General features: G+C 43.2%; 1 protein-coding gene across 1 annotated transcript in view; it reads left to right on the plus strand.

The window, feature by feature from the left end:
• LOC138295451 (uncharacterized) overlaps positions 1 to 25,823 on the plus strand; it is a 285,396-nt gene that overhangs the window by 252,588 nt on the left and 6,985 nt on the right. Inside the window, exon 5 of the mRNA XM_069233766.1 lies at positions 17,273 to 18,111. Within this exon, the coding sequence (XP_069089867.1) occupies positions 17,273 to 18,111 (839 nt within the window). The remainder of the gene's footprint in view (positions 1 to 17,272; positions 18,112 to 25,823) is intronic.

Genomic DNA, 25,823 nt, shown 5'->3' on the forward strand with positions numbered 1-25,823 from the left:
GGTGTCTCATTGTCTGGCAGCTGCTACAGAATCGCTCACTTGTGCTGTTTTGCAACACACGTTGCTCCATAAGTGCTTTAAAATACCTGAGTTGACAATGGAAGCACCGTCATACTCGCTTCAGCATCCCAGTGCATGGTTTCCGATGCGCCACTCATCCCAAGAAAACCCCAAAATACACATCAGATGCACTTGCAACTCCCATTCCTTTGCAAAACTTATTTTATTGTGTAGCATAACCCCAGCAGCACAATATTCAGATTGTAGATCAGGGTTAAGGTCCCGTGAGACGCTATTCACTGCTAACTCATGCGTCCTAAAATGGAACCATTCCTTCCTAGACATTCTTATGAAGGACCTCTGTTGGTCTTTAGGCATCCGTCTTCCAATCTTATTCTGCTCTGCTATTCAACGGCAATTAGTCGGACATGCCTAATGTTTGGGAAGAAGGTCTAATGCACAACAGTACTAATTTGTTGTTGGACTGGGAGCCAATGCAACATTCTGAATGAAACTCATTCAATAAAGTCACTTTGTTTCAGACCCTGGAACAGTCTTTCTGCTGCATTTTGTTTTGAGCAGCAGCGTCTGGAGAGGATCAGGAGTACAATGTTGCAATTGCAAATTCTGAACACTGTTGCCTCATAGATAATATTTTACTTCTCGAAACATCAGGAATCTTCACAGTGTGTTGCAAAAATAATACTGTCCCAAAATAGGCACTCATTAGGGTTAATCACTAATAATCAAAATTAAATGTAGATGGATGGAGGGGATTTTTCCGTATTCCAAGAGACTAGAACAGACGTAGAAAGAAGGGCCACTGACCGACCTGGTAACATCCCTGGTATCTTGTGTTCCTGCTGCTCGGATCTGTCACTTTCACAGGTTCAAGACCTCAGCTAATCTCTCAGTCTTCTTTGGATGTTAATGAAATGTGTTTATTTAGGTCATCAAGTCTGAGGATTCAGTCCTTAGATTTGATGACCTAAATAAACTGAATCCAAAAATTTACCACTTTCTTTTTTTAGAACATTTTCTAGCATCCTGCAATTGTCACATAATCATTGATTTGTGAAGCAATTAAACTGTCCCTCGATGGATAAGTGTTCTTCCCACTCGTTTGTCATTGTCTTCCTGTGGTCTAGGATTTCAGCAGTAGTTGCAAAATCTTCATTATACAGGTATAAACGCCCCATCAATGTGAATGCATTAATACCTGAGAGACCTCATGTGTGCCCTAAATGTGGGAAAGCTAGGGTGGATTTATTCAATCCAACTTGGGAGTCTCCCAAAGTGAAAATATTTGGGAGAAGGTACACAGAGACTACAAAATGTCTTCTTAGACTAATTCTGGAACCAAAGAAAAGCAAAACGAGACAGCTTTTCCAAGATTTTTTTTATTGCTAAAGCTGAATTTTGCAATTAATTGGTTGAACCAAGGTGGCATGTTTTGAAGCCTAGGGTCAGATGTGTACAGGAATGAACATGGCCTGACGGATGTACATATGTTGTAAAGTAAATACATGAAAATCACAAGTTGATTTGGCTGTTATTTTGAGGAAGAGAAATGGTCTTTTCTCTTGCCCCGCCAAAGTTGGTTGGTTGGCTGGCACTAACAAGGAGAGTACGCACCAGGAAATATGATTTTACATCGCATGCAGTTACCACGTATGCCTTTACCACGCAGCTGCTTTTACCAGGCACCTGCCTTTACCACACATGATTTACCACGTATCTTAAGGATATGTTAGGTAAGTAGATAGAATTTTTATTTATTGCATAACTTAATTTATATTTAGTTGGGGGTTAGGGGATCCCTGCCCCGAAACTGCATCTATATATATATATTTTTTCTTTTATAGGAGTAAACCATCCAAATCTGCCTTGTTTTTAATTTACTCTTAACCTCCATTTAACACTCCCCACCCCTAATCCTTGAAATCACCCTTACATCCCTTTAACACTACCCACCCCAAAACCCCTACCTCCTTCGATCACTACCCATCTTTAAACCTTAAAATTACCAATCCCTCCCTTTACCACTGTCCTTCCCTAAACCCTGAAATTACCCTTCCCTACTTTTACCACTACCCGCCCTAAACCCTCCAGTTACTCCTACCTCCCTTTACCACTACCTGAATGTAAACAAAAGATACCCGTGTGGTAAGGGCATGTGTGATATAGGTACGAATGCTTATTTGCCTAGTAAAGTCTGCACTGTAAAGGCTGGGATGGAGTCGGTGGTCAGCATTGAGAAACTTAGCAATTAGTCAAAAGTTTGCAAGTTCTAAAGATGATACAGACTGCGATATATCTCTGGAACTTAAAATAAAAAGTGATTCAGTAGCTATGAAAACTCAGTGGGACATTGACTGCCTCGAGTGTGCTTGTGTCTGGGACACCTGGTTAGTACTGCATAAGAGGAAGGGTGATTCTGGGACCTTTTGAAGATGTGATTACTGTGGTCCTTCGTGGTCACTCTGTGTGCTAATGATCATTGAAGAAACACACACATACCCTGCAGGAGTGTGGCTGGGAGGGACTGGAGAGTCACTCAAAAGTACACAGCGCTTCTCCATTCAACCAGAAATTGTAACAAAAGGAGAAGGGGACGTTGGTTGGTTTCTATTTACAACAAGGAGAGTTTGAAATGGAAACAGTGCCAAATAGCAAGATGAAAAGTAGAGAAAGCAGCCATGTATGTGTAAATATTCCCACAGCTGGAGTCTGCGCAGCCAAAAAACTCAGGGTTTGCAACAGCGTCTTTGGTGGATCACAGATTCTGAACATGAGCCACCATTCAGTAGATATGTTTTCTTCTAGTTTTGGAATGAAGTGCTACAGATGCCTCTGTGGCTTACTGAATAAATCGGGGGAGTGTGGCATAGGGGGGCGACTTGAGGACAACTTACGCAACCCACATTTCCAGACAGCAGAGATAGTAAACACAGCCAAGGTCAAAGAGAGTCTTTCACAACAGGAATAAAAATACATTTCTCAGACTGTAACCTAGAGCACTGTCTCTTTCATTTAACAGGAGTTATTTTGCAGCACAGAAAATATGTATTTTTGGCACAGGCTGCAGCAGTGTGCATGCCATGCTCTCTGAATCTCGCTCCAGCAACCCCACCAGCCACAGGGTTCCTCACCTGGTGAGATCTAAGACTCTCTGCCAAGGACTTCAGCGGTGCAATGAACAGAGAAAGGTGTTGTGCCTCCCACTACTCTGACATATCTCAAAGTGACATGTCTTTGGACTTCTTTGGAGAGCCAGTTTTCCCATATACAGCTGGCATAGCTGCCAAGTCTCCCACGTCCAAGTGTGATGTGCTGCACAAGTCCTGGTTTTTTCCTTTGAATTCTGGGACTTGAAGTCTCTTTTTACAATGGGATACGCAAGACTACAAATCTCAGAATTCAAATAAAAATCCTGGACTGGAGCAACGCATCACGCATGGTTCTGGGAAATTTGGCAGTGCTGAGCTGGAAGTGAAAGGAAGTCAGTGTGGTGCACACAGTGCTTAATTTGTGCTTGTTGTTTCCGGTGCTGAGCGCCAGCACTTATTTTTGAGGGCCGGCGCTTAGTCTCCTGCCTCAAACATTTGCTGTGAGCAAAAGTCACGTTAGGGAACGACGGAGGAAGGGAAAAATGAAAAAGCATCACAATGAGAGAAAGCAGAAAGGTGCCGGTGTGAGATGAAGGGGTAGGGAGTGGCCGTAAATGGACTGAAGAGGTCCGAGATGGCTTTGGGATTACGCTGCCTCAGTATTCCGTCTTCGCAGATTTAATTGCAGCAGCCGCGTGTTTAAGAGGAGGACTTTGGGCACCAGCACCTTTTTATTTACAAATTAAGCACTGGGTGCACAAGGTCGGGGAGTTTTGCAATGAGAAAGTCCCTTATTTTTTGTGATTTGTTGTTTTTTGCATCAGCACACACAAGAATCACACATGTACGCAGAAAATAGGGTGACAATGAACTGAGAGCTGAAGTGTGGTGCCTGGAGGAGAGTACCAAGTACTGCACCCCTCTTTTAGATGAGAACGACTAGTGTCCTCTTACGGGACTGGACAATACTGGCAGTAGATCATCATAGAGGCGGGGAGGGCCTTTTTCCTGTTAAATTCGAACAGGAAATGAAACTGTGGATTGCTTCTGCTGAACAAAGAGTTCTGCCAGTCCGGTTTACTGAGTCCTGACACCCCTGTAATTTTAGTTTTTAATACAGTCACTCAAAGGTATCTAAACACGCTGCGGGACTGGTCCTCATAATGCACCTGTCCTCACAAAGATAGTGTTTGTCTGGTTCTGTCAAGATTTACCCACACTGCGAGGGCAAATACAATACTCACAGCGTGGGTTATACATGCCCCCACACACACACACACACACACACACACACCTCTTCCCTCCTTGCCCCCCGCACGCCCTTTTTGGCTGTCCTATGTAGGAGGGGTTTTAGACAGTCCATAAAACATTCCTGAAGGCTTGTGAAGTGGGCCAGACTCCTGTAAAATGAAGGAAGGCAACAATAGTCTCTTTGATATGTGAGGACAGTTTCTGCCCCCTTCCTGCTCTATTCTTCCCCACAGATGTGCCCAAAGGGGTTTTGTTTATCAGCCAGGAGACGGGAGGCCAGCTCCTTTTATGCCATTTGTCCAACAAGCCCATAAAACCCAACTCCTGCTTCCTGCCTACCATACTCACAGAGCTATCACATGGCTGATTAGCTAGGTCTGGGGTGAAGCCCTCTCCCCAGAAACAGTCGACAACAGGCCAGGCTGGAAGCCTGGACATTTCTAGCCTACAAACCTAGCCTAAATATGGAATGGCATCCAAGGTTAGTTTTCCAAAGGTTCCTCAGTTACCAGTGGCAGGTGGGCCACTGCAATGTATTAGGCTAAATTCCCAGGACTGACATTTTGGGCAGCTAACTCCTACTTGGGAGAGGTACAAACATGGCCTGAAGTAGTGCTACAATTTGGATAGCAGTACTGCTAGGAGGAAACTTTAAGAAAGGGACCATCACTAACAAGAAATGGGTACTCGAGGTGTCACACCAGCAAATTTCCACCTTGAAGAACACCAGGCATTGTATAGCAAGAGCATCAAACATCGAGTAAGGTGTTGGGGAAGAGCCATGTTGCCTAGAGCTGTGGTGACCCCTGTTGTCCTTCACTGCACTACTTGTGTACCATCTTTGTGTTCCTCAGTCCGCCCAAGGCCATTCTTTGGGAAGTGATATCCTAAAGGAAAGTCTCCTGTAAGCAGACGTGCGCTGATTCCTGTGGGCTGTGACTTGTGGCTATGAGTTTTAAACTTGAACTGAGCTTTGTTTCTGAGATTCTCAGAGGCTGAGAAGCAGTCTGTGAACTTAATGTGAAAGCACTAGCATGACCTGTGCTGCGACTTAGAAATACTGGTGCACTAGCAAAGCACAAGTCCCCCATCAGACTCCTCACCAAGCAGCTGCGCATCCTGGATGCGTTAGGGTAGCCTCTCCAATCATTTGGGCAGGGGTGTTGTGATGGACCAGCATGATGGCCCAGGGAGCGGAAGGGCTGCAGCCAACATTCACCTCAGTTGGAGTGGTGATCAAACACCACAGTAGTGGAACTCTCAAGGTTGGGGATTATCTCACTATTGGCAGTGATGGCCTCTAATTGCTCCATAGTAAATGTAAAGCTATTTTTGTGTCATGATGTGAATAGCATTACAAAAATGGGAGAGAAAAAGTGTTTTTTTGGATGAACATAAAGCACTGGTTGGACATTGATTTATAATGTGCTATTAAAGTTACATTGAGTTCTTGGGGCCTGATATAGATATTGGCGGACGGGTTACTCTTTCACAATGGTGGCGGATATCCTGTCTGCAGAAGTCTAAATCCCATAGGAAATAATGGGATTTAGAATTCGGTGGACAGGATCTCCCTCACCGCTGTGACAGAGTAACCCATCCGCCAATATCTAAATTAGGTCTTTAGTCTTCCACCCTACACCACATTCGTTAGTAAGCTTTGGATAGATCTGCTTCGCTACCCTGAGGGTCAAGTGCTAAAGGGATGCTCTTGGTATTCAATTTTCAGCCCAATAGTAGGTCAGACCCCAGACATTAGTGCTAAAAGTCCCCAAGGGATACAATTGGTGCCGAGTGTCAAAACAATTCAGGGTCACTTGCCAAACAATAGCTGCTGCGCCTCAGTATGGGGGCTGGCGTTGTTTGCCTCTGATATCGCAGAATCCGTCCTATTGTGCCTTAGCACACTGGGCCAAGTACATTCCCTTCAGCATTGACTCTCAGTGGTAGTGATGGTGAGTAGTCACAGGGTTCTTACGGAGGAGTGTGGGGGATGCATCAAGATCATAATTCAACAGTCAGTCAGCGGTTCAGAGATTGATTCTCCAGCCGCCCTCAGTGCTTGTATTGCATATAAATAGGTATTTCAGTCACTCAAAAACAAAATAACACACTCTCTAATATGCAGGTACAAATACCCAGTGGTGCAGGGCCACTGTACCTAATTCGGGATAAGAAATGGTACAGTCGGTTTCACACAAAAGGGCAGTACTGTGCCTTTCATTCAGAGTTTGCACCCCCAGTTTTACAGTCTTAGTGCCAGTATGTAAACCTCACCAGTGCAAGTCCTTTTCTCACACCAGTGGCCGTTTGGTGCCACAGCAAGCATCTGCTCCACCCTTGTAGAGAAAGGCATGACAGCTGCAACTACATCGGCACTGCAGTCCCACAGGTGGAAGCAGTAGATGTAATCACCCACCTGGAGTCTCGTCAGTGGGTAGGCTCCTGCATCCCTGGTAGTCTTCGGTCATTTGCAGGCCCTCTTCATGGCACATGGTAAGTCAGCGGGCCTCCTAGGCCACTGGATTGCCAAAACCACTTCTCAGGGTACTGAAGCAGCTCTGAAACCACTCGTGGCTTGGTTCGAACATGTCTAGTCTGGTCACTTGTCAAAGTGGAGCATATCACTCTAGTCTCTCTTCCACACTTGCAGGAGTACAGTTTGCTTTGAGCACAGTTGTTCAGGTCACAGCAGCACAGTTTGCTCAGGCACAGTTTAGGAGAGTATTGTGGTGCATGCTGATTTCAGGGTCACAGCAACGTAGTTTTTTTCTGGCACACTTTGGCAGCGCGATGGTGCAGACACTTCAGGCAAGACAGCCGAGCTCTGACCTGAGAGCACTCCAGTTACTCTCTCTCGTGTCTCTAGACAGACGGAACCTCTGCCTCAAACTCAGCTGTTTATGCTCATCCTGGTAATCTCTATCTCCTGCAGGGTTCTCACTCTCCTTCCTAATTCTTCTCCGGCAGGCAAGCCTCCATGCACCTCAGGACAGGTTGGACTCCAGATGATGCTCCCTCACTTTTGGGAAGCTGGCTGCAAGGTAGACACCATCCCTGGATTCATAGCAGTCCTCTGGGTGCTCGCAGAGCACCTTCCTCCTTGATCAAAGAGAACTTAGAACTGGAACAACAAGTGGGTCAGGAGCTTCCACTTTTATACAGATAAAAAGATTGGTTGTGGATTCTATGTCTGTACTCTCTGAAACGGTTTGGGTTGGTTCTTGTTTCATGTGTCCTTACCAGGCTGTCTTCCACACACAGCTTTTGTGTAGTGCAGTGCTGCTCACCACAGGGTCGTCTCCAGGGGTGTGAGCTTTCTGCAGCTGGCTATCAACATCCACTACAATGAGCAGTAAAAGAAAACAAAGGCTGGCCTCCCCTAAAGAACCCTCCCCACCACTCTGAATAACACAGACTGCAGTCCCACCCTTCACCCTTGCCATCTAACAAGTGACAATGTGTAGGAAAACCATTCAGCTGCTCTTTGCAGCAAAAGGACTTAGTAAATTTTCTAAAGGGAGCCCTGTCTCCTTTTTCCTCAATTTAGTGTCATTGCCTCCTCCAAACTTCAGGAATGTCAGCAATACACTTCGGCCATCTGGGAAAATAATCTCCCGTCCATCCAGTGCAAATGTGCAGGCTCGAATGGGCATCCCCTCCTAATAGTGAATCAGAATGGTATGTATGTATAACAGTACTGACTCCTCATTGGACAGCCCCCCTTTGGAAATTATGTTGGGTGACTTTGGGGGAAGCAGGCAGTGTTCCTCTGGATGTGTTTGAAAAAATAGTTTCCCATTTAGGAATGCAAACACACACGGATAGTGGTCTTCCATTCCCTGCTGCTACCATCCCTTTGATTGCAGCCAATCACAGAGGGTCGCAAATAGTGAACTGCCTACTTAATATCTATTGGGCAACCCCGTGCAGCTGAAGATTTTTCAACACAACTTAATTGTACGTGGTTTGCATCACAAAATTAGAAACAGATTGAAAAAAGTCAGTGCACAATTTGCAACCACTTATTGTAATCTGTTTGTTATTACATCAGTCCCAAAAATTCCTTCTTAATACATGTCTACACATCCTCTTATTTCCTCCCGGATTCCACCTACTTGAGCCTTACCTCCAATAAAATATGCCGGCTACTTCCAAGAGGGCGCAATATATCCTTGAGGGATGGCCCAGATTGTCCTGTACAAACCAAACCGTGGGTAATAAAAGTAGGTTGCAGAAAGCTGGAGTGGGGTGAGTTATCAGGACCACCAAGAGAGGTATTGGTACTGCCAAGGCCTGTGCTGGTTACATCCAATTATGGTAGTGTCCAGTAATGGAGTACTCTTGGTCATAGTGTTAAAGCCGTTTCCGATGTGCAATTTTTGGTAACAAATACATTGTGTTAATTGATCATTTTTAAGTTGCATATGATTGTAACAGATGAAATAATGATGTTGCACTTGAAATGACAAAATTACATGGTCTAGAAGTGTGTTTTAAAAGTAGTTTATTTATGTCACATTTCTGTGTGAGACACCATTTTATTAAAATGGGTGCAGTTTGTAATGCTTTCGTTTATCCTGCCCTTTTCCCATCCCAATCAGTGCCCCGCTGAAAGTCTCCTGTCCTCAGTTTCCCTGGACCACAGCGGCTAGCCTTGAGCAAAGCCTACTGCTCAGGGATATGCTAGAGTCAGCGTAAAGCAAGTATTGCTCTTTCCCTTGGACTGCTCAGTAGGGGAGGACGTTGAAGTATTCTTTGACAATAGTGATCTGTTCTGACCCTGAATGTTTGCACAACTGTTTCAGTTTGTTACCTATGTTTTCTGCCCGTCGAGCTATGTACAGCTTCCTTTTTGTCCTTATGCAAGACATTTTTGGCAGACATGTCCTTCTGCTAATAGCAATAAATATTAAGGCACATAACTCATTTCACTAGCTCTTGATTATCCCACCTTACCATCCCTTGTATCCTCACTCCAAAGTAAAGCTCTTGTGTCCCACATAAATACATACATACATACATACATACATACATACATATATCTTCTAGAACCCACAAACTGGGTTTTATATTTTCTGGTTGCATCTCAGATATTTATCTATATTAAATCATTGGTATGTGCAGTGGAAGAAAAGATTGGATTTTTACGGGACCTCACTGTGTAAACAGGTTTTGCGGTATTTGCAGAAAAGGAGGTGATTAGAATTTAATCGCATGACTAATCTCTCCTTTGAAAGCATGCCCTGGGCATGTTCCCAACAACCACTGCTCCTGCCTCCATACTCTGGAAGCAGGGGGCCAGAACAGGAAAGTCTTTCCAGCTTCCCTTCCAGATCCAACCAAGCAGTGTGTGCAGGGGCCTGATATGAGTGAGGAGCCTGGAAGGCTGTGAGTTGTGGCTTAGTTTGGATGCAGTTCAACCACTCTCAATGATAGGGCTGTTTATTCACACTTTCTTCCAGCTTTACTAGATTCCAAAGTTAGTGGCTGCAAGAAAGTTCTTGTTCAACATAACCATAAATTCACATTGATGCATATCACAAATGAATAGAGCTGAACAGTGCCAGCTATTCTGCGGCGTGCTGGGGCGGCTGTCTGCAGAACAGGCAGACATCACAAGCAAGCCCTGAAAGGCCAGAACAATTGCTTCCCTCTGATAATATGAATGAAGCAAATCAAATGAATTGCTGGTAGTTGGAGTGTCTTTAGCATGCATGCGTGTGACTACGTGAATCCATGTTCTGCAATAACCGCAGAACATCATTGTGTAGAAACAGATGTAGTGACTGAACTGTGGCCCTGATTTGGGGTTTGGCTGATCTATAAATGTGGCTTTCGGCACATCCGCCAATTCTGCTTGTTTGTGATGTGCAACGATGTGAATGTATGGTCTGACATATGTATACACTCTAAACCGAGTGTACAGGACATTCCCAGGCACTAAATCTGGCTCTAGCTCTTTGACCATAGCTTTACACCATTGGTTTGGATACAACACAATACTTGGCCTTTTTCTTAAGTAACAGACTTAAGTATCACTGTTAACACTATATTCTATATATGTAAGTTTTTTTTGTAGACCACCAACTAGGCCCCTTAAGATGTCACTGGTCACACTGTCGGATAAGATCCCAAGGCAACATTGTTAGATTCTTATGCTTTGAGGTTTTCAAAAATGTGGGCTAGTTTATTGTGGGTTCAATGCACTGGCCAACTTCTCTAGATGAGCTCCACAGCCATGGCAAGAGGCAAAGCCATAAGCATGATGTAGACAATACAAGTTAGATATCACAGAAGTGACATTGTTTTCATGGTTTCTTCGAGATCTTCAATGCTGCAGAAGAGTCCACCAGTTTCTCCTTCCAATATGACTAAATCTGATCTGTACTAAAAACATATTGCTCACAAACCCATGGGACTGAGCAGGAACTAACTTTTATTGCTCCTTTCTTGAACAACTGCTTTGCTTCCTCTTGAATCAAATCTCACATCTGTCTGAAAACAAGTCATGGGATGGGGCTGAGCCCACTGTGGAGGAGGGTAACATGCACCGTCTGGCTGGAGCACCCAAGTTTCTGATGATATTGCTGCCCTACTGCTGGAAAGAGAGGGTAACTGTGCCACCCATCTTTCTTGTGTGAAAAAAGTTTTAAATTTTGATGACTCCTTATTGTATGACGTAAACAACCTCTCCACTAAGCTCGTCCTCTCAAAGCTCCGTTACACTTGAGATACAACTGTGACTGGGCTCTTATGTCATTGTACGAGAAGTGGTGCCCCTTTCTGGGGACATAAAAAGATGTATTAAATTAACCCTAGATGGAGATTCTGGCTAAGCCAGCTCTTCCTCAGCCAACCTTTGCAAAACCCAAGAGTTAAACATGTTTCACAAATTTTGCTGAACTTTCTGAGAAGTAACAATCCAAACATTCTTTACACTCCCTTCAATAAACTTGTCCCTGAACAAATTTCCTTTGGGTACTACTGCCAGCTCTTTATACACCATCTCTATTAACTTGGACTTGACTCTCATTAGCCTGAATTTTTGGCTTTCTGATGAGAGAAATACATTTTCATTGCCTAACAAGCAAATGGCACTCTGTCTCCAACCACTCGGGGGGGTGCAGGGGTGTGTGTAAGTTGATAGGTTGACTGGAAGATCTGGATTAAATGGTATAGCAATTCCAGTAACATATCCGGTCATAACCCCAAGAGTCTTGCCTATTCCATATTTGGGTCGTTATCTATTTTGTAAGGAACACAGGCATCGATAAGCCACCATCTGGTGTATAAGCCAATTTCTTCAGCAGAACGAGCATAGGAAGTCTGATCTCAGCTTTCCTCTGTTAGACTTGCCCAGTGACCTACAAAGACCATTTTTATAACCAGTGATTAACAAAATCCGATATGGATAGAGACGCAGTCCACTCCCACGACCTGAGATTTTTTATAATGTTTGGGTCAAAGTACGGAGAACCCAGAGAATCCAGTATAACTCTGCTCTGAACATTAATAGTCAAAATACCCCCGGGTCGTGTTCCCCATCAGATGTATCATTATCCAGATCCCAGGGGAGAAGATGTGGTTGGAGGAAAATGTAAAGTGTTGAACTGGTGCCTGAGGTTTCAGCAAAGAAGAAACAGCATAACTGAGCCTCTGCATTCGTGGAAAATAATCCACTGCAATGACTTTGGTGCAGTCCAGAAAATGTCACAGTAGGTAGCAAAGCTATGTATTTCCTCGCCATCTGCTAAATTTGTCATTTGCAGCAGAGCCCACAGCAGCTGAGCACTGACTGAGTCACCTGAGAGCAGAAGAATTGCTTCAGTCACACAGACGCCTGACGCCTGCGGGTGGGTCATTCGATGTTGTAACAATGGTGAGTCTGAGACCTGAAATGCCTATCTGCTGCCTCCCAGGCAAAACAAAAGTGTCCCTGGTGGAAAAACATTTGTGAGTTGCGGACATAAACTGTTGACCGAATACTTACAATGCCAGACTGCACAAAAGAGTGCTGCCCACCTCACCGACTCACCTCTGATCTCTTCTTAGAGATATTCTTTGCTTTGCAGCTTCAGAAAGCAAGTGATACACAAACATCATGGTATACTGGAAATTGCAGAATTTATAATAAATTAGAGAGTACCTTTGATACTATTATGTAATTCATTTTAACCCTCAAATTTTATTTCAGTCTTGCAAAGAATGCATCCTGGAGCTGCACAGTGAGCTTAAAAACTAAAGCAGTGAGCAGTGCCTCTCTAGAAGCAGTGTCTTGGCTTCAGAGTCCTACGGTAATGAAAACACTTGACTAAGTAAGCTCATAGGAATCTGGTGGGCTGCAGATCAAAAGAACCACAACCTTCATAACAGCTCTGCTGTACAATGCGTAAATTTGTCCATGGGCTGAGCATAACAGGGTGGGTTTCTTTCACCTACCAGCAGTAATTAGGCCATAACGGCACAGTGACTCCTCACAAAAGTGTGGTAAAGCAATTCTCAGGGAGTGTTGTCATGCTGTGGTCAACTGCGTGCCACCCTTAGGGGGCGGAGGCGCGAGTGGTGGTGGGGAAAGAGAATGACCAGCTGATACATCTGGAAAGTTACTAGTAGATCACTAAGGGACAGGTTATTAATTTGTTTTTGGCAGGAGCTTGACTATCTCCAAAGGAAATTATATTTGGACAACTTCATCCGAGTATGGGCAACCTCTGAATTATAGATAAACCTACAGTGGCTCTTCTGTTGTAGGCTCCGTGGACACTTTCATGAATGTCCATGAAGCCTGAGATGCAGTTGTCCAGATAGAAGAATACAAGGGCTTCACAATGCTAAGTGGCGGAAGCAGACGTGGGTCAATGAATAACCCATGTTGTCCAAGAGATGGCACAAATGACCTGTTTATTATAAAATGCCAAACCAGTTGGGATTAGGATGAACCAAGCAATGTGATTTAACGTGTGGTTTGTCTTTTCACTATGACTCCATACCTGTACAGTGCATAACTAGGGGTCTATTGATAGTATTATCAATAGGTAAATGCATCTCCAGCATTAATTAATTCTGTGAATAATTGTAACAAAATTTGTTTAAGGGTATCCACTGTTTGATCTTAAAAAGTGTGTCATTAGTAAACCCTCTCCTGACATTGATCTCTGTCATCAACAACACGGCAGAATAAAGTGTTCAGAGGCTTTTCAGCTGAAGATAGATATTGATATCTAGCAGAGTCATGAAAGAGCATGAAGTCCTGTACACAGATGCTCGCCCAGCACTATTAGAGTTCAATGTCCAGCATCGCACCACTTAGACTCACTAGATCCACAGAAGAATCCTTCTGTGCATGGCATGGTAAACTGTGTCAGACACAACATCACTAGTCAGTAGATCCAGTGCTTCATAAGGTGAGAGCAACCCATCTAAGACACTTGGAGAAAGGATCTGAATGCTGTGGCTAGATAGTTTGCCAAGCTGGGCATCATTGAATAAGTACTGTTGTGACAAACTTGTTTGAGTTTGAAGTATGTGTTATGTGTATTTTAGCAAGAGGTGTGGCTTTGAGACCAGGCTGAAATTGCTGTGATCTAGAGGAGCACTTGTTTTTATTATCTTCATTATCAAGATCTATTGTAGACAACTTAGGAATGAGCCGTTTGTTACAAAGCTACTGATGGTTTAGAAGTTCTTTCAACTTGACTAGTGGCATAGGAGATGGATCCAGGTGACGTGGTGAATTTAATAATGGTCACACATGGACCATTTCCTAGCAGTAACAAAGGTTATATACTTTGAGTGATTATGGTGAGCTGGAAACCAGTGGAAGATGAATTACTGATTGAGTCACTTTGTGGAATAGATTGTTATGGGATACTTTTATTTTGGAGGAGAGAAGATTGAGATACCCCTTTCACCTCCCATTTGAAGCCAATCAATAACATCTTGGGCTTTGAGGTAAGGTCTTGAATTGTGTCAAAGAGATGACAATGGCTCTTGAAAGAGTCTTTTGAAATCATCATGCAGCTGTAGTATTACTGTAAGGAGGTGACAATAACATACCTGTATGGTGCTTTTATACTCTATGCATCTCTGCATGCACACACAGAGGTGAAACTACTTTTAAATGAGATTCAAAGCAATGGAGCAAAAGTTATAAAAAGTCTGTGGTGCCTCAGGAACCTTTAGTAGAAGGATGACTGGATCGAGGGCAAAACATGTATTTGCATGTTTATATTACAGTTACTGAATTCTTTTCAAATGCTCTGGCACCACAGTGTTCGTACAAAGTAATGTATGTTTGATTAAATGAAAACAGCATCTGCTTTTTCATAGAATTAACGAAGTGTATAACTGTGGAACGTATCCTGGACTGGTGCTTCCTTTTTAGAGTTCTTGTGTGCTCTGTAAGATACTTTAAGCATCCTTCATTTCACGATGTGGCTCTTAGCCACAGCAGGATAGTGGGACACTGTGTGACCAGAGGTGATCCAGAGGTGATATGGGGCTAACCTGTCTAAGAGATGGGAAGGTCCCCAGTGTCAAACACCCCGGACAGGTCAAGCATCACAAACATCCCGCTTCTTTGCTCATCAAGCAGAGGACATTTTTCCAGAAAGACATAAGGGCCGAGTTTTGTCCCATGTTTGGGCCTGAAGCCAGTATGTGCTGGGAAGAGTCCTGAATGGAGTTGGAGGTCCATCTGTATTCGGCGGGCTACTACTTTTGCCAGACATTTATCATAGAAGACCAGTAGTCTGGCAAGGGGTTTGCTCACTAGCACAGTTGCAATGTTTGCGTTAGTTTGCTTCTTTACACCTGGTTTTAATCACAATCAGCCATGTGCATGCTTACTGTGCAGCTGAACCTTGCAGAGCTGTCAAGTCCTCCAGTTCCACCACAAGTAGCTCATCCATTCCAGGTGTTTTCTTTGCAGTCTGGCACCTGGGGTCCTGAATTTACAGGTCAATAAACAAGACTGCAAGTACCTCAGTGAAAAAAACTGGATAGCATGAGCTAGTCCTGTGTGGTAGTGGGAGCTCCAGCTGTTGCTGTGACCGTTTTTGACTGTGCCCTTTTGTTCACTTTGTCAGACATCAGTCCCTTGGCATGAGCCAGGTGGATCGAACTATTAAACGACTGACTTGTGTGTTACCAGTCTATTCATTTAATGTCTGGTTATGGTCCACATCAATACTGTGAGGGATCCTCGCGTAAGAGATAAATGAATATACTTCTTTACACCTCCTGTTGCAACCCAAACAGACTGCTAAGTTTGCTACCCTAAGGCCATATGATGTCATATTTGTTGATGCCACTGGAATCGCACTACCTGTGATGTCACTTCCTTCAACCATATAATTTTGGTGAGGTGATGCTACTTCCTGAAATCAAGGCAACCTTGAACTCGTACTGCGCTGAGGGCAGCGCATTCAAATGAAATACTGAGTGGCTTCTTCAAAGATGCTCCATGTTAAACTGTGCCGGCGGCACCCGCCCACGCTTTAAAGAAGGAAGAGAGATCCCCGTACAAGGAGGTGCAGTGAGTGACTGCACCCGCCTGAAAGGGGAGGTTCTTCCCTACAGAGGGCTGCTATCAGGGGCCGCCCTGACAGTGTCCCACCTTTTTGTGGCATGCTGTCAGTGCGCCTCCTGACAACATCTTTACCGCTGTGCCAGTGTCCATAATACAGCGTGAGCGCAGAAGTAAAGGGAGTCCCTCATTTGCATGGGGGCGTGATATAGCGCAGGCACAACGTGTGCCAGCACTATCTGTATTACAGAAGTGGCCGCACAAATGTGTGCGCCCCCTTCTGTAATACCAAAGTTCCCTGGAGGCGTGCATAGCAGGTGCAAATGCTCGATGCGCCCCGGGGCAGTTTTTGTAATACAGCCCCTGGTGTACGATGAGGTTTGTGTGCTGGACACAAAGAAGCTTGGGATTGAAATGCCCAGTTGGGCCAGGAGAGCAGGTGAGGCTGTGCACCCTGGCATGTGGACATCATTCAGGAGCTACGAGAGCTGGACTTGCGCAGTAACACAGAAACCTGGATCTGGGCTTTTCCAGATTAGTGCAAGTGCATAGTTTGCAGAGTTCCCAGAAAGAAGCATATCGCTAAGTATATGAAGATTAATAGAAGGCCAGATTCATTTTGGGTTCCAGAATGAGTGAAGTTCAGTCAGTGGTGTGTGGGTTGCTGGATCCTGACCTGTGGGTAAGTGGATGAAGCCCCAGATGCTGTTAGTATGAGTACACACAGCTAGTGGGATGCCTTTGCCTTATTCACTAGTCTCAATGGACAGATTTCAGTGGGGAGTTGGGACCATCAAAGGCCTATTAGTGTTTGGGAAAGGCAAGCTTGACTTTTGACAACAGGTCATACAATAGGAACATGTGCAAGTGTGAACATTGAGGATCCAATTGTGGTGGGATAGATCCATTAGGACAATGCTATAGTATAGAAGCCAGTGAATGTGTTTGCAGGTGCTGGCAAAGGTGAAGCGTGAAAAGGCTGGTACCAAGGTTAGTGTGAATGGGATGGAGGCCTATTATCTAGATCAGTAGAGGGCAACCAGTGCAGTTTGGAAAACCTTTCAACAGACTTTGATTTGTGATTTGCCCTCTCTGAACGAACACTTCTTGCAGTTCAGTTATTGAATGTTTTATATAAATTGCATACTTCATGGTTAAATGGAAAGTCTAGTTATTGGAAGACATTTCCAAAACAAGTCACACATCAGTATACAAATCTTTTAATAGCGTCTTGATTAGCCGTGCTTTACAAAATAAGAATATGATGTAAGCCGCTGTGAAAACCGTCTCGTAGCATTTATTTGAATTGAAGAGGATAAGTAAGCAATTTGTTTGATCACATTTATTTGTACATAGTTATAACCTTTTCTTTTAATTTTAGGAGCCTTTTCAGCTTCTGAACGAGAGGAGCAATCTAAGACACCAGTAGAAGTGAACGGTGTTGTTGTTGGGATGGAGGAAACGGCTTCACTCCACAGGGGCCTACAGACATCTCACGGTTCTTCTGATTCAAGGAGGGCATCCCAAAATAAAACCCTGCAGGGGCCCCAAGAATCCCTCAAGCACAGGAGGCTTCCCAGCATCCCACACACCATGCTCGATCAACCCAACAGTGAGCAAAGCTCAGGGGTGCTGGTCCGGAGACCTACAGTTCAACCTCCAGCACCGCCAACTTACGAGGAGGTGCATGTCGGGAAAGCCACTGATGAAGCCCAACCTCCAGAGGGGACAGTGGGCGGTCGTCTCGTGATGCGATCAGGCCCTATGCATGAAAGTTGGATTGATAATGATGAAGAATGGCCAGCTGCCCCACCTCTGACTCTTTTCGACCAGCCCCCTGAGAATGTTTACACTGATTTGAGAAATGAAAGTATGGCTGCCATAGGAGATCAACCAACCATTGACTCTGCTGGCACATTGGAAAGCTCATCGCAAGCCACAGCCTCCGCCAGAGAGGAGGCTAATGATAAAGATTCAACTTCCACGCCCCCCTTATTGTGGCGATTTCACTTATCCCTTGCATCTAACACTGAAGATAAGACAACTGCTCAAGATCCAATACTAAAAGATCTATATAGTAAAGTAAAGAAGAACCCTAAGCGCCCTGATTCTTTACTATCATCCACCGTGGAACATCCCATAAAAGTGGAAGATGATGTGCCACCGCCTGTGCCAATAAAGCGGTTTAATGTTGAAGAGGATCTGTTCACTCAGAATCAGGTAATTTGCTCTTTGTTGAATCATCATAGCGAAAAATCAATACTGCATCCATTTTATGTTGGTATACTCGAGTCATATGTGCAAAGCTTTGAGCAGGGTAGAATGACCTAGTCAGATTATTGATACTGTATGTATTCCATACAGTGCTGAGTCATATTTTGCAACTAAGTGTTTGTTATAGACGGTTAACCACAGTCAATGGGGGGTGAAAAATCAATTAGAGGGATAAACAAAATGAGGAAAAATGCTGTATTAATGCTGTTGCTGCATCAATACTGCTGCAACATCAACACAAGCAGCACCTCCCATGTATGTGACAAACATCTCTGGTACAGCTCTTTAGCTAGGACAAGGCTTAGGCTGTTAGCATGGAGCAGATAGAGTGGGAAGCACTTGCTACCTTTAGATGTGTTCAGAGTTCTTCAGTGGATTGTCTAGCCTTATACTATATTTCAGTTTGTTGCAGCACATTTATTGTATTATATATTTTCATATTGATAAAAAACACTATACCAATTAACAATGAATAACTAAGGGACCTAGATCTAGTGACTTGAGTAGAGTTAATTCTAGTCTTGAATTTAAGAGTCAGAGTTTATATGTGTGTGTATATATATATATATATATATATATATATATATATATATATATGTATGTGTGTGTGTGTGTGTATGTATATATATTTATATATAATAATATATATATATATATATATGTATATGTAATCCAGCAAAACAAAAGTTAGTTACGCTCACTCTGGGAAAATGTAGTTTTGCTACATTTTCCCAGAGTTAGCGTAACTAACTTTTGTTCTACTGGATTACATATTTTTGCCGGTGCACTCCCCCAGCGAACGCTCCACCCTCCTTTGGGAACAGGCCCCCTTTGGAGCACCCTTGTGTATGTTGGATATATATATATATATATATATATATATATATATATATATATGTGTGTTTTAAGATAATTATTTATTTGACCTACTGGCAGTCACCAGTATGTAGTTATAGTTAGTTATTTTTTTCATAGACAGAGCGTTGTTTGTTTTGCCAATAACGTTGGTGCCGTTTGACGAATCTTCAAGAAATTTTCAAACTTTATAATTAGGTCAGTTCAGCTGCTGTCTTCAAAGTTTCAGAGAGATCCGTGGTGGGGGGCAGACAAATGGCAGGTACCAAAACACGTTTTCTCTATTCTACATCAGTGGGATTTGTCAAAGTTGTGAACACGACTGCAGCCTGAACCGCTGAACGGAATTACACCAAATTTGGCAGAAAGCTAGCTCTTGTTCCAGAAAGCGTCCTTTTTGACATTTGGTGTAAATCGGTTCATTAGTTTTAGAGATATTAGAGTTAAAAATATATAGATATCCAGGGACGCAGATCCTCTGTGGATCCAACTGTCCCGGTGCTGATATCTGATTGGCTGTCAACACTTCAAGAAGAAAGTGTTGGTAGCCATCTTGGGACTCCGCTTCAGCCGAATCTTATAAAAAAAGGGGAAAAAAAGAAAAGGCTCCTGGGTAGGGTCACCCTGAGCCCCTTGCCTTAGTTTAGGGGTCCCTCACGGACCCTGTGAAGACCGCACACTGCATTCGGGCCCTCACCATACTCTGCTAATTACCCCAGATATTACAACACTCATGACAACTTTTTTAACATCAATAAATGAAACATAAGTCAAATTATTCAAGAAGAAATTGTGAATGTTGGGTATGTGAGTTACCTTAGGGCACAAGTTATAGTTACTTGAAATTACTCTAACTATAACTGCTGAATTTCTAAGGCTTTGTGCGAGTAAATTCAGAACATAGCTATAACATCCCTGTAACCTTTGGTTTTTTAAGAGTGTGTATGTGGTGTGTCTGTCTCTCACAACTGTGAGAGAAAGGCCTTTACAGCGAGGCAGCAAACAGGGGTGCAAGATAGCAAACAAAATGTAGAAGCATGTTGTAAGAAACTGGAGTATTAGTTGAATGGGGGCTTAAAATAATCACAGTCCTTGTCAGGGTGAGCCACTGAAGTCACTAAATAAAACTTTACTTAGGCCTGGCACAAAGCAGGCTTAACTTAATGGCAATTTGTAAAGTATTTATTCAGCAATCAAATAGTAGTAAAGTAAATGTGCAACACAAGAAAAATCACAAACCAATTTAGTAAAATAGAGTCTAATAAAAGAAAATATGACTCAGGTGACAAAAATCCAATAAGTAGAACCAGAGATACGCATTTCTGAAGTTTCAATTCAAAATAACGCCAAAACACACAAAATGCCGACTGCGGGTATCAGGTCTCACAAGACTTGTTCAAAGTCAAAAGTTGAAGCTGTCTGCTATGCATCGCCGGTCAGATACAGGGAACAGGTTCATTCTGGTGTAAAGTTTACCTTTACATTTAGAAACATTTCTGAACTTTGTTGGTGGAGCAAGCTGGATCAGAAATGGAGCTCTAAGACAGTGGGCTACTGAAGGGCAACTATGAACGAAGGTGAGAAAGCTTCTAGCAGGTGACATCTGTGCCCAGGAAAGCCTCAGTATTGATCAGATTCTGCTTCTGTCCCAGGGCAGCCTTCTACTTACTTAGAAACATTTCTGGACATTGGATCTTTTTCAGCTGAGCTAACCAACAAATTGAGGCCGACCAGCGATTTGATGCTTCTCGTCAAAGAAAGTTGGGGGAAAAAGGTGGGAGGGCTTGTATGGAAGAGGATGGTGTTCTCTATATGACTGATCTTGCAGTGTACTGGGTGGCAAAGGAGTTAGCAATAAATTAAAATGTTTACGTTTGTTGCGCCAATTTGGTCACACAAAGAGGCCAGGAACCAGTATTGAAGTTTAGTAGATTTATTTCAAATTAGTAATCACTCTGATATATGTGTACATCACAATCAGCTTATAAATGTGCAGAACCATCAACCTAAATCACCAGAATAGATTCAATCTCAATATCATGAGGCATACAGAAATTACAGCTACAGCAATACAGCTATTGAGAAACAGAAATTGACATTCCTTAAAGAAATTTGGATTGCTCCTTCTGAACATGAACCGATTTGGAGTCATCTAGCTTAAGTTCTAACTAAAAGAGGAGATGCGGGCAAAAGGGGGTCTCAATGGATTCAGTAATGAAGCAGGAATGTGTCGGCATCATGAGGACTGCAGTAGAAGTCTTTAGAAATAAAGAGAACAGGGTTAGCATTAACTTATGCACTGTAAGGGCAAAAGGGTGCTGAGAGGCCTGTACTGCTCAAAGTCTAAAGGAATCTGCTGTAACTCTAACAATATGAACACTAACTTAAGGTGGACAGTTCCAGGAGCATCTGTATCTCTTGCACGTCACCAGTAACACAGTTATTTCTCATTCTCACAGACCACACTTGCAACATCGGGCGAATCCCCAATCCACAGAGCTCCGATTACAAGATTAACCTCGAGTCTCTTCCTTCTGTATAGGCAAGGAATAGGAGACTTGTTCTGCTCCCTAAATCATCCAGTCCGTGCTAAAATGTCTCTTCTCAGGCCTCTCTATCTTTAATGCACACTACTTTCCCTAGCTAAAAAGTCAAAAATGCGTACCTGCAAAAGAAAACCATGCAGAGCACTGAAAAATCCATCTCATGTTAGAATGAGGCCCTAGTTAAGCTAACTTAATTCATTGTTGTCAGTGTGCACTTCAGATACTCAAACATGACTGCAAACACAATGTCAGAATAAATGCAAACCTGGATAAATGAATTCATGATTACATATGCAATGTGCATTCAGTTAATGCAATATTTCAAAATACAAGTGTAAATGTGAATGAGAACTACAATTCTTCATATTAAAATTAAACATTAGGACTCACACGTGTATCTGAATCTCTGATTTCTACAGTTAATTCACCTCCAATTATATGTTTTGATGCTTCACTTTACATTAATAAGGTTAAGGCACACAGACCAGATATAAGGTGTTGATTACATTTTTGTGCTACTTCTGAAATGTGTAGGGGTGAAGCCACAATTACTTTGCTCCAGAATTTGCCCACTTCTTGAAGTATGGAAATAGGAGGAGTACACCCTAACACCAGCCAAGAGTCCGTGACCTGGGAGGCACCACACGGGGACTCAATCCAGCAGACGCCAGCAGCAAGGTCCAGATCGGGTCTAGTTGGAACTGGTCAGCTGGGCAAATTCAGGAAGAAAGGCTTCTGGAAGCTTATGTCCTTTCGGCTCAAACAGGATATCAGTCTCGTCTGGGTTCAAGGCAAGCAGGTCCAGTTTTCCTACGGGTTCTTTAGACAGCAGGGCTGATTCTTCACAGGTCCAGGAGTGTTCAGAGGAGAGGACTGTAAGAGCCACACTGTCGGAGGGAAATCATTTGTCTACCCCTAAACAGTTCTGGTCAGCTCATATCCTCCCTTTGGGTTTGAAGTCAGCTTGGCAGCCTTTTAAACTGTACCTTAGAGGTTAATTATAAGTTTTAAAATGGAAGGTTTAGGCTTGTCAGAAGTTTTATTTTGGCAGATCAAAATTTCAGTTTTAGAACTGCACACCTAATCTGCAGTGGCAGGCCTGGAGCCATGTTTTTCAGTACAACTTTGGTGGGTGGCACAATGAATGCTAAAGCCCACGGGTAGCATTGAATTAAAGGCCATGAGTACATGTAGTACCAAATACTAGGGAATTATATGTAAATTAAATGTGGCAATCGGGTATATACCAGTTTTACCATGTTTAACAGGGAATGCACAACCATTTTACCATAGATTAGCAGGAGTAACGAGTGCAGACGTCTACAGCCAACAAAACTTAGGTTCAGTAAAATAAAATCTGGGTGACTCTTCAGAAAGGGCAAATTTCTAACCCATGTGAACAATATTTATTCCTCCTATAGCAGTATCAAAGTAATAGACATACAGCAAAAGCAACCAATTACACTGTGCATCCCTGTGTTCCTGGTGCTGTGTAGATTCACCACTGCAAGAGTGTACTAGTGTACCTCCGACAGTCATAGTCATATGCAGGTTTGGGAGCTTTGGTGCTGCTGCAGTGGCAACGTTTGTAGGGGCAATGTAAAAACTGAGTTTCATGTGAACTTAGAAGAAATGCTAAAAGAACTAGTAAATGAGCTGAAGGGACCACACTAACAAACATACAGGTGGATGAACAACCAACACTTTTCCAGCCCTATTTGGCAGTCTGGGGTAATGGAACAGTCTTGTGTGTTTCCTGGTGCTGTAGGTAGTGGACCACTGAGAGGATCTGCAGCATCTTGGTTTGCACAGCAAATGGTGTGTCTGGTAGTTCAAATGCTGCAACAGCGATGATGTGTGTAGAAGAATGACAAGGCATGCTGCCTAATGAGATATCTCCTATAGAAATCCTCCCTATGAGCAGTTGGTTGCTCTGCTCACCATGGTTCTCCTAAGGCCTCTGGGGCATTGCACCACTAACTCTATTGTGTTCTTGGGCGTTCAGAAGAAAGTATATGAAGAGGAAGTACATTCCCTCTGGGGGCTTTACATATTCTGGGTCCCTAGCAGTGCCTAACAGGTGTCCAGCCAACCCATCGCAGGTATGTTCATTCCCCTGTCCAATAAGTGACCGAACACCACACCTGCGATCCCTCCCCTGGTTGCAAACTCTAACAGTTCCAAATATTTTTGAAAACTCCCTAAATAGATCAGACCAAGGAGGGCAGACAGCAACCTTCCTTTCCATGTCAAAGCACAGTCCCTTCATAAATGTAGCTATTTAGAGGGTGAGTGAGTAATCGTTGGAAAGTTCTTGAGCAAAAGAAAAAGCAAGATGGATGACACAGTAAACAGGAGAATCAGATTAAATAATGAGAAGAAAAATGGAGCCAACACTTGGAGGGGTAGTGAGAAAGTGAGTTAGGAACAAATGTCAAATGCATAACAAGGTTCAAAGCAGAAACAGTGACATGTACAGTAACGCTAATGAACCATCACAGTGAGGTTGGGATGACATGAACTGTTCCTGACTCCCGGATCTCATCCACTGCAGTGGTTGCAATTTGCACAGCACTGCGGTGGCAGTTGCAGCTACCATCTACCATGCTTTGATTTAGAAGGAACCATGAGCAGGGAAGCCTTACATGCTCTTTACCTGAATGTGTGCTTTCTGTTCATTGTTTGTGGGATGTGTGTTGTTTTTGTAGTGTGGGTTGGAGTAATGTGTGTTCTGAAGCTGTTCTTCTTCAGGTGACGTGATGACTCTGCAGTATTAGTATTCATGGGAAACTTCGGCTAGCAAACTAAAATCTCCAAAGTGACGCTATAAATGTAGTGACCAAGATAAAGATCCCAGACTAATTGGTGCACCAATAGGAGAGTATGGTTATGATCCAAGTAAGAACTGTAAATCCTCTGGGTGGAATTTCAATCACCTAAAAAGCTTTAAAACACAGTGAGATGTCAACTAACGTCCATGTATCCCTGCCCTTGCAAGCACTAACTGTACAGATAAGTAAGTGTACCTGTGCCCTGGCTATTAGCAGTTTGTTCACACCAACCATGTTCAGTTGATCAAAAGACCCATTATTCCGAGGAGACCCAGTGGAGGGGATTCCCTCTACTGATGAGGACCACTGATGCAAAAAGAACAGATAATGGACGGAATGCGGAACAAATCAAACATTCACCCCCGTCACAGATCTGGGTTTAATCAATCAGTTTCTTTACCCGCCATGCCATTCCAGTTTGGACCCAGCCATATGCAAATCAGTCTTGAATCTACTCCCCTGGGGAACAGTCCAGCTTGAACTGCCAGGCCAGGTCAGGTACTCCCTGGACCAGAAACAAGCATCCTAAGATCAGTTTCGGGGTATCACCCTCATCAGTCAGGCTAACTTGAATTTGAAGGCCTAGCTAGCCTGGGTCCCATGTCTAGGCATACCCTTCTCACTTAGGGCAACAAATGCAAAAAGAACAGATGATGGGCGAAATGCAGACCAAATCAAGCATTCACACCCAGTCACAGATTTGGGTTTAATCCATGAGTGTTATTTTTGCTTGCCATGCCATTTCAGTTGGACCAAGCCTATGCAAATCAGTCTTGACCTTGCTCCCAGTGGGAACAGTGCAGCCTGAACTGCCAGGCCAGGTCCTCCCTGGATCAGAAACAAGCATCCTAGGACCAGTTTTGGGATATCACCCCTCTTCACCCCATCAGTAATTACATAATAGAAAAATTTAAAGGTTAGGATTAGAATTAGTTTTTTGGTACCAGAAAACAACATTTTGAATGATTTAATTTCAATTTCTGAAGAGTTAGTTTTAGTGTTACGATAAGAATAAAGGTAAGAAAATAATAAAACTAAATGTAGGTGAAATATATTAGGGTAATTATTTAAAGTAGGATTATAGATAGCATTTATGTTAACTTAATTTAAATAAAAGGCTTAAGATTACAGCTAAGAAAAAAAAATGCATTAAAAATAATAAATGAAATAGATGTAAGGCACTGCTAGAGACAATGTAGTGTGTTGGGCTGGTGATAAAAACAATTAAGTGTGCCTTGATGATGTAGTGGTCGTCAATTCTGGGACAAGCATGTTGTTCTATATCAATGTAGTTGTAATAGATCTAGTACATACAACCTAGAAAAATATCGGCCATATATTAATACTGATTCTGACCACCCAAATGTTTTATTGTTTCGATCATGTAAATGTCCTGCTGAAGGTCACAGAAATTAGAGAAGGGGCT

This window comes from Pleurodeles waltl, chromosome 5 (genome assembly GCF_031143425.1).
Source record: "Pleurodeles waltl isolate 20211129_DDA chromosome 5, aPleWal1.hap1.20221129, whole genome shotgun sequence".
Lineage (NCBI taxonomy): Eukaryota > Metazoa > Chordata > Amphibia > Caudata > Salamandridae > Pleurodeles > Pleurodeles waltl.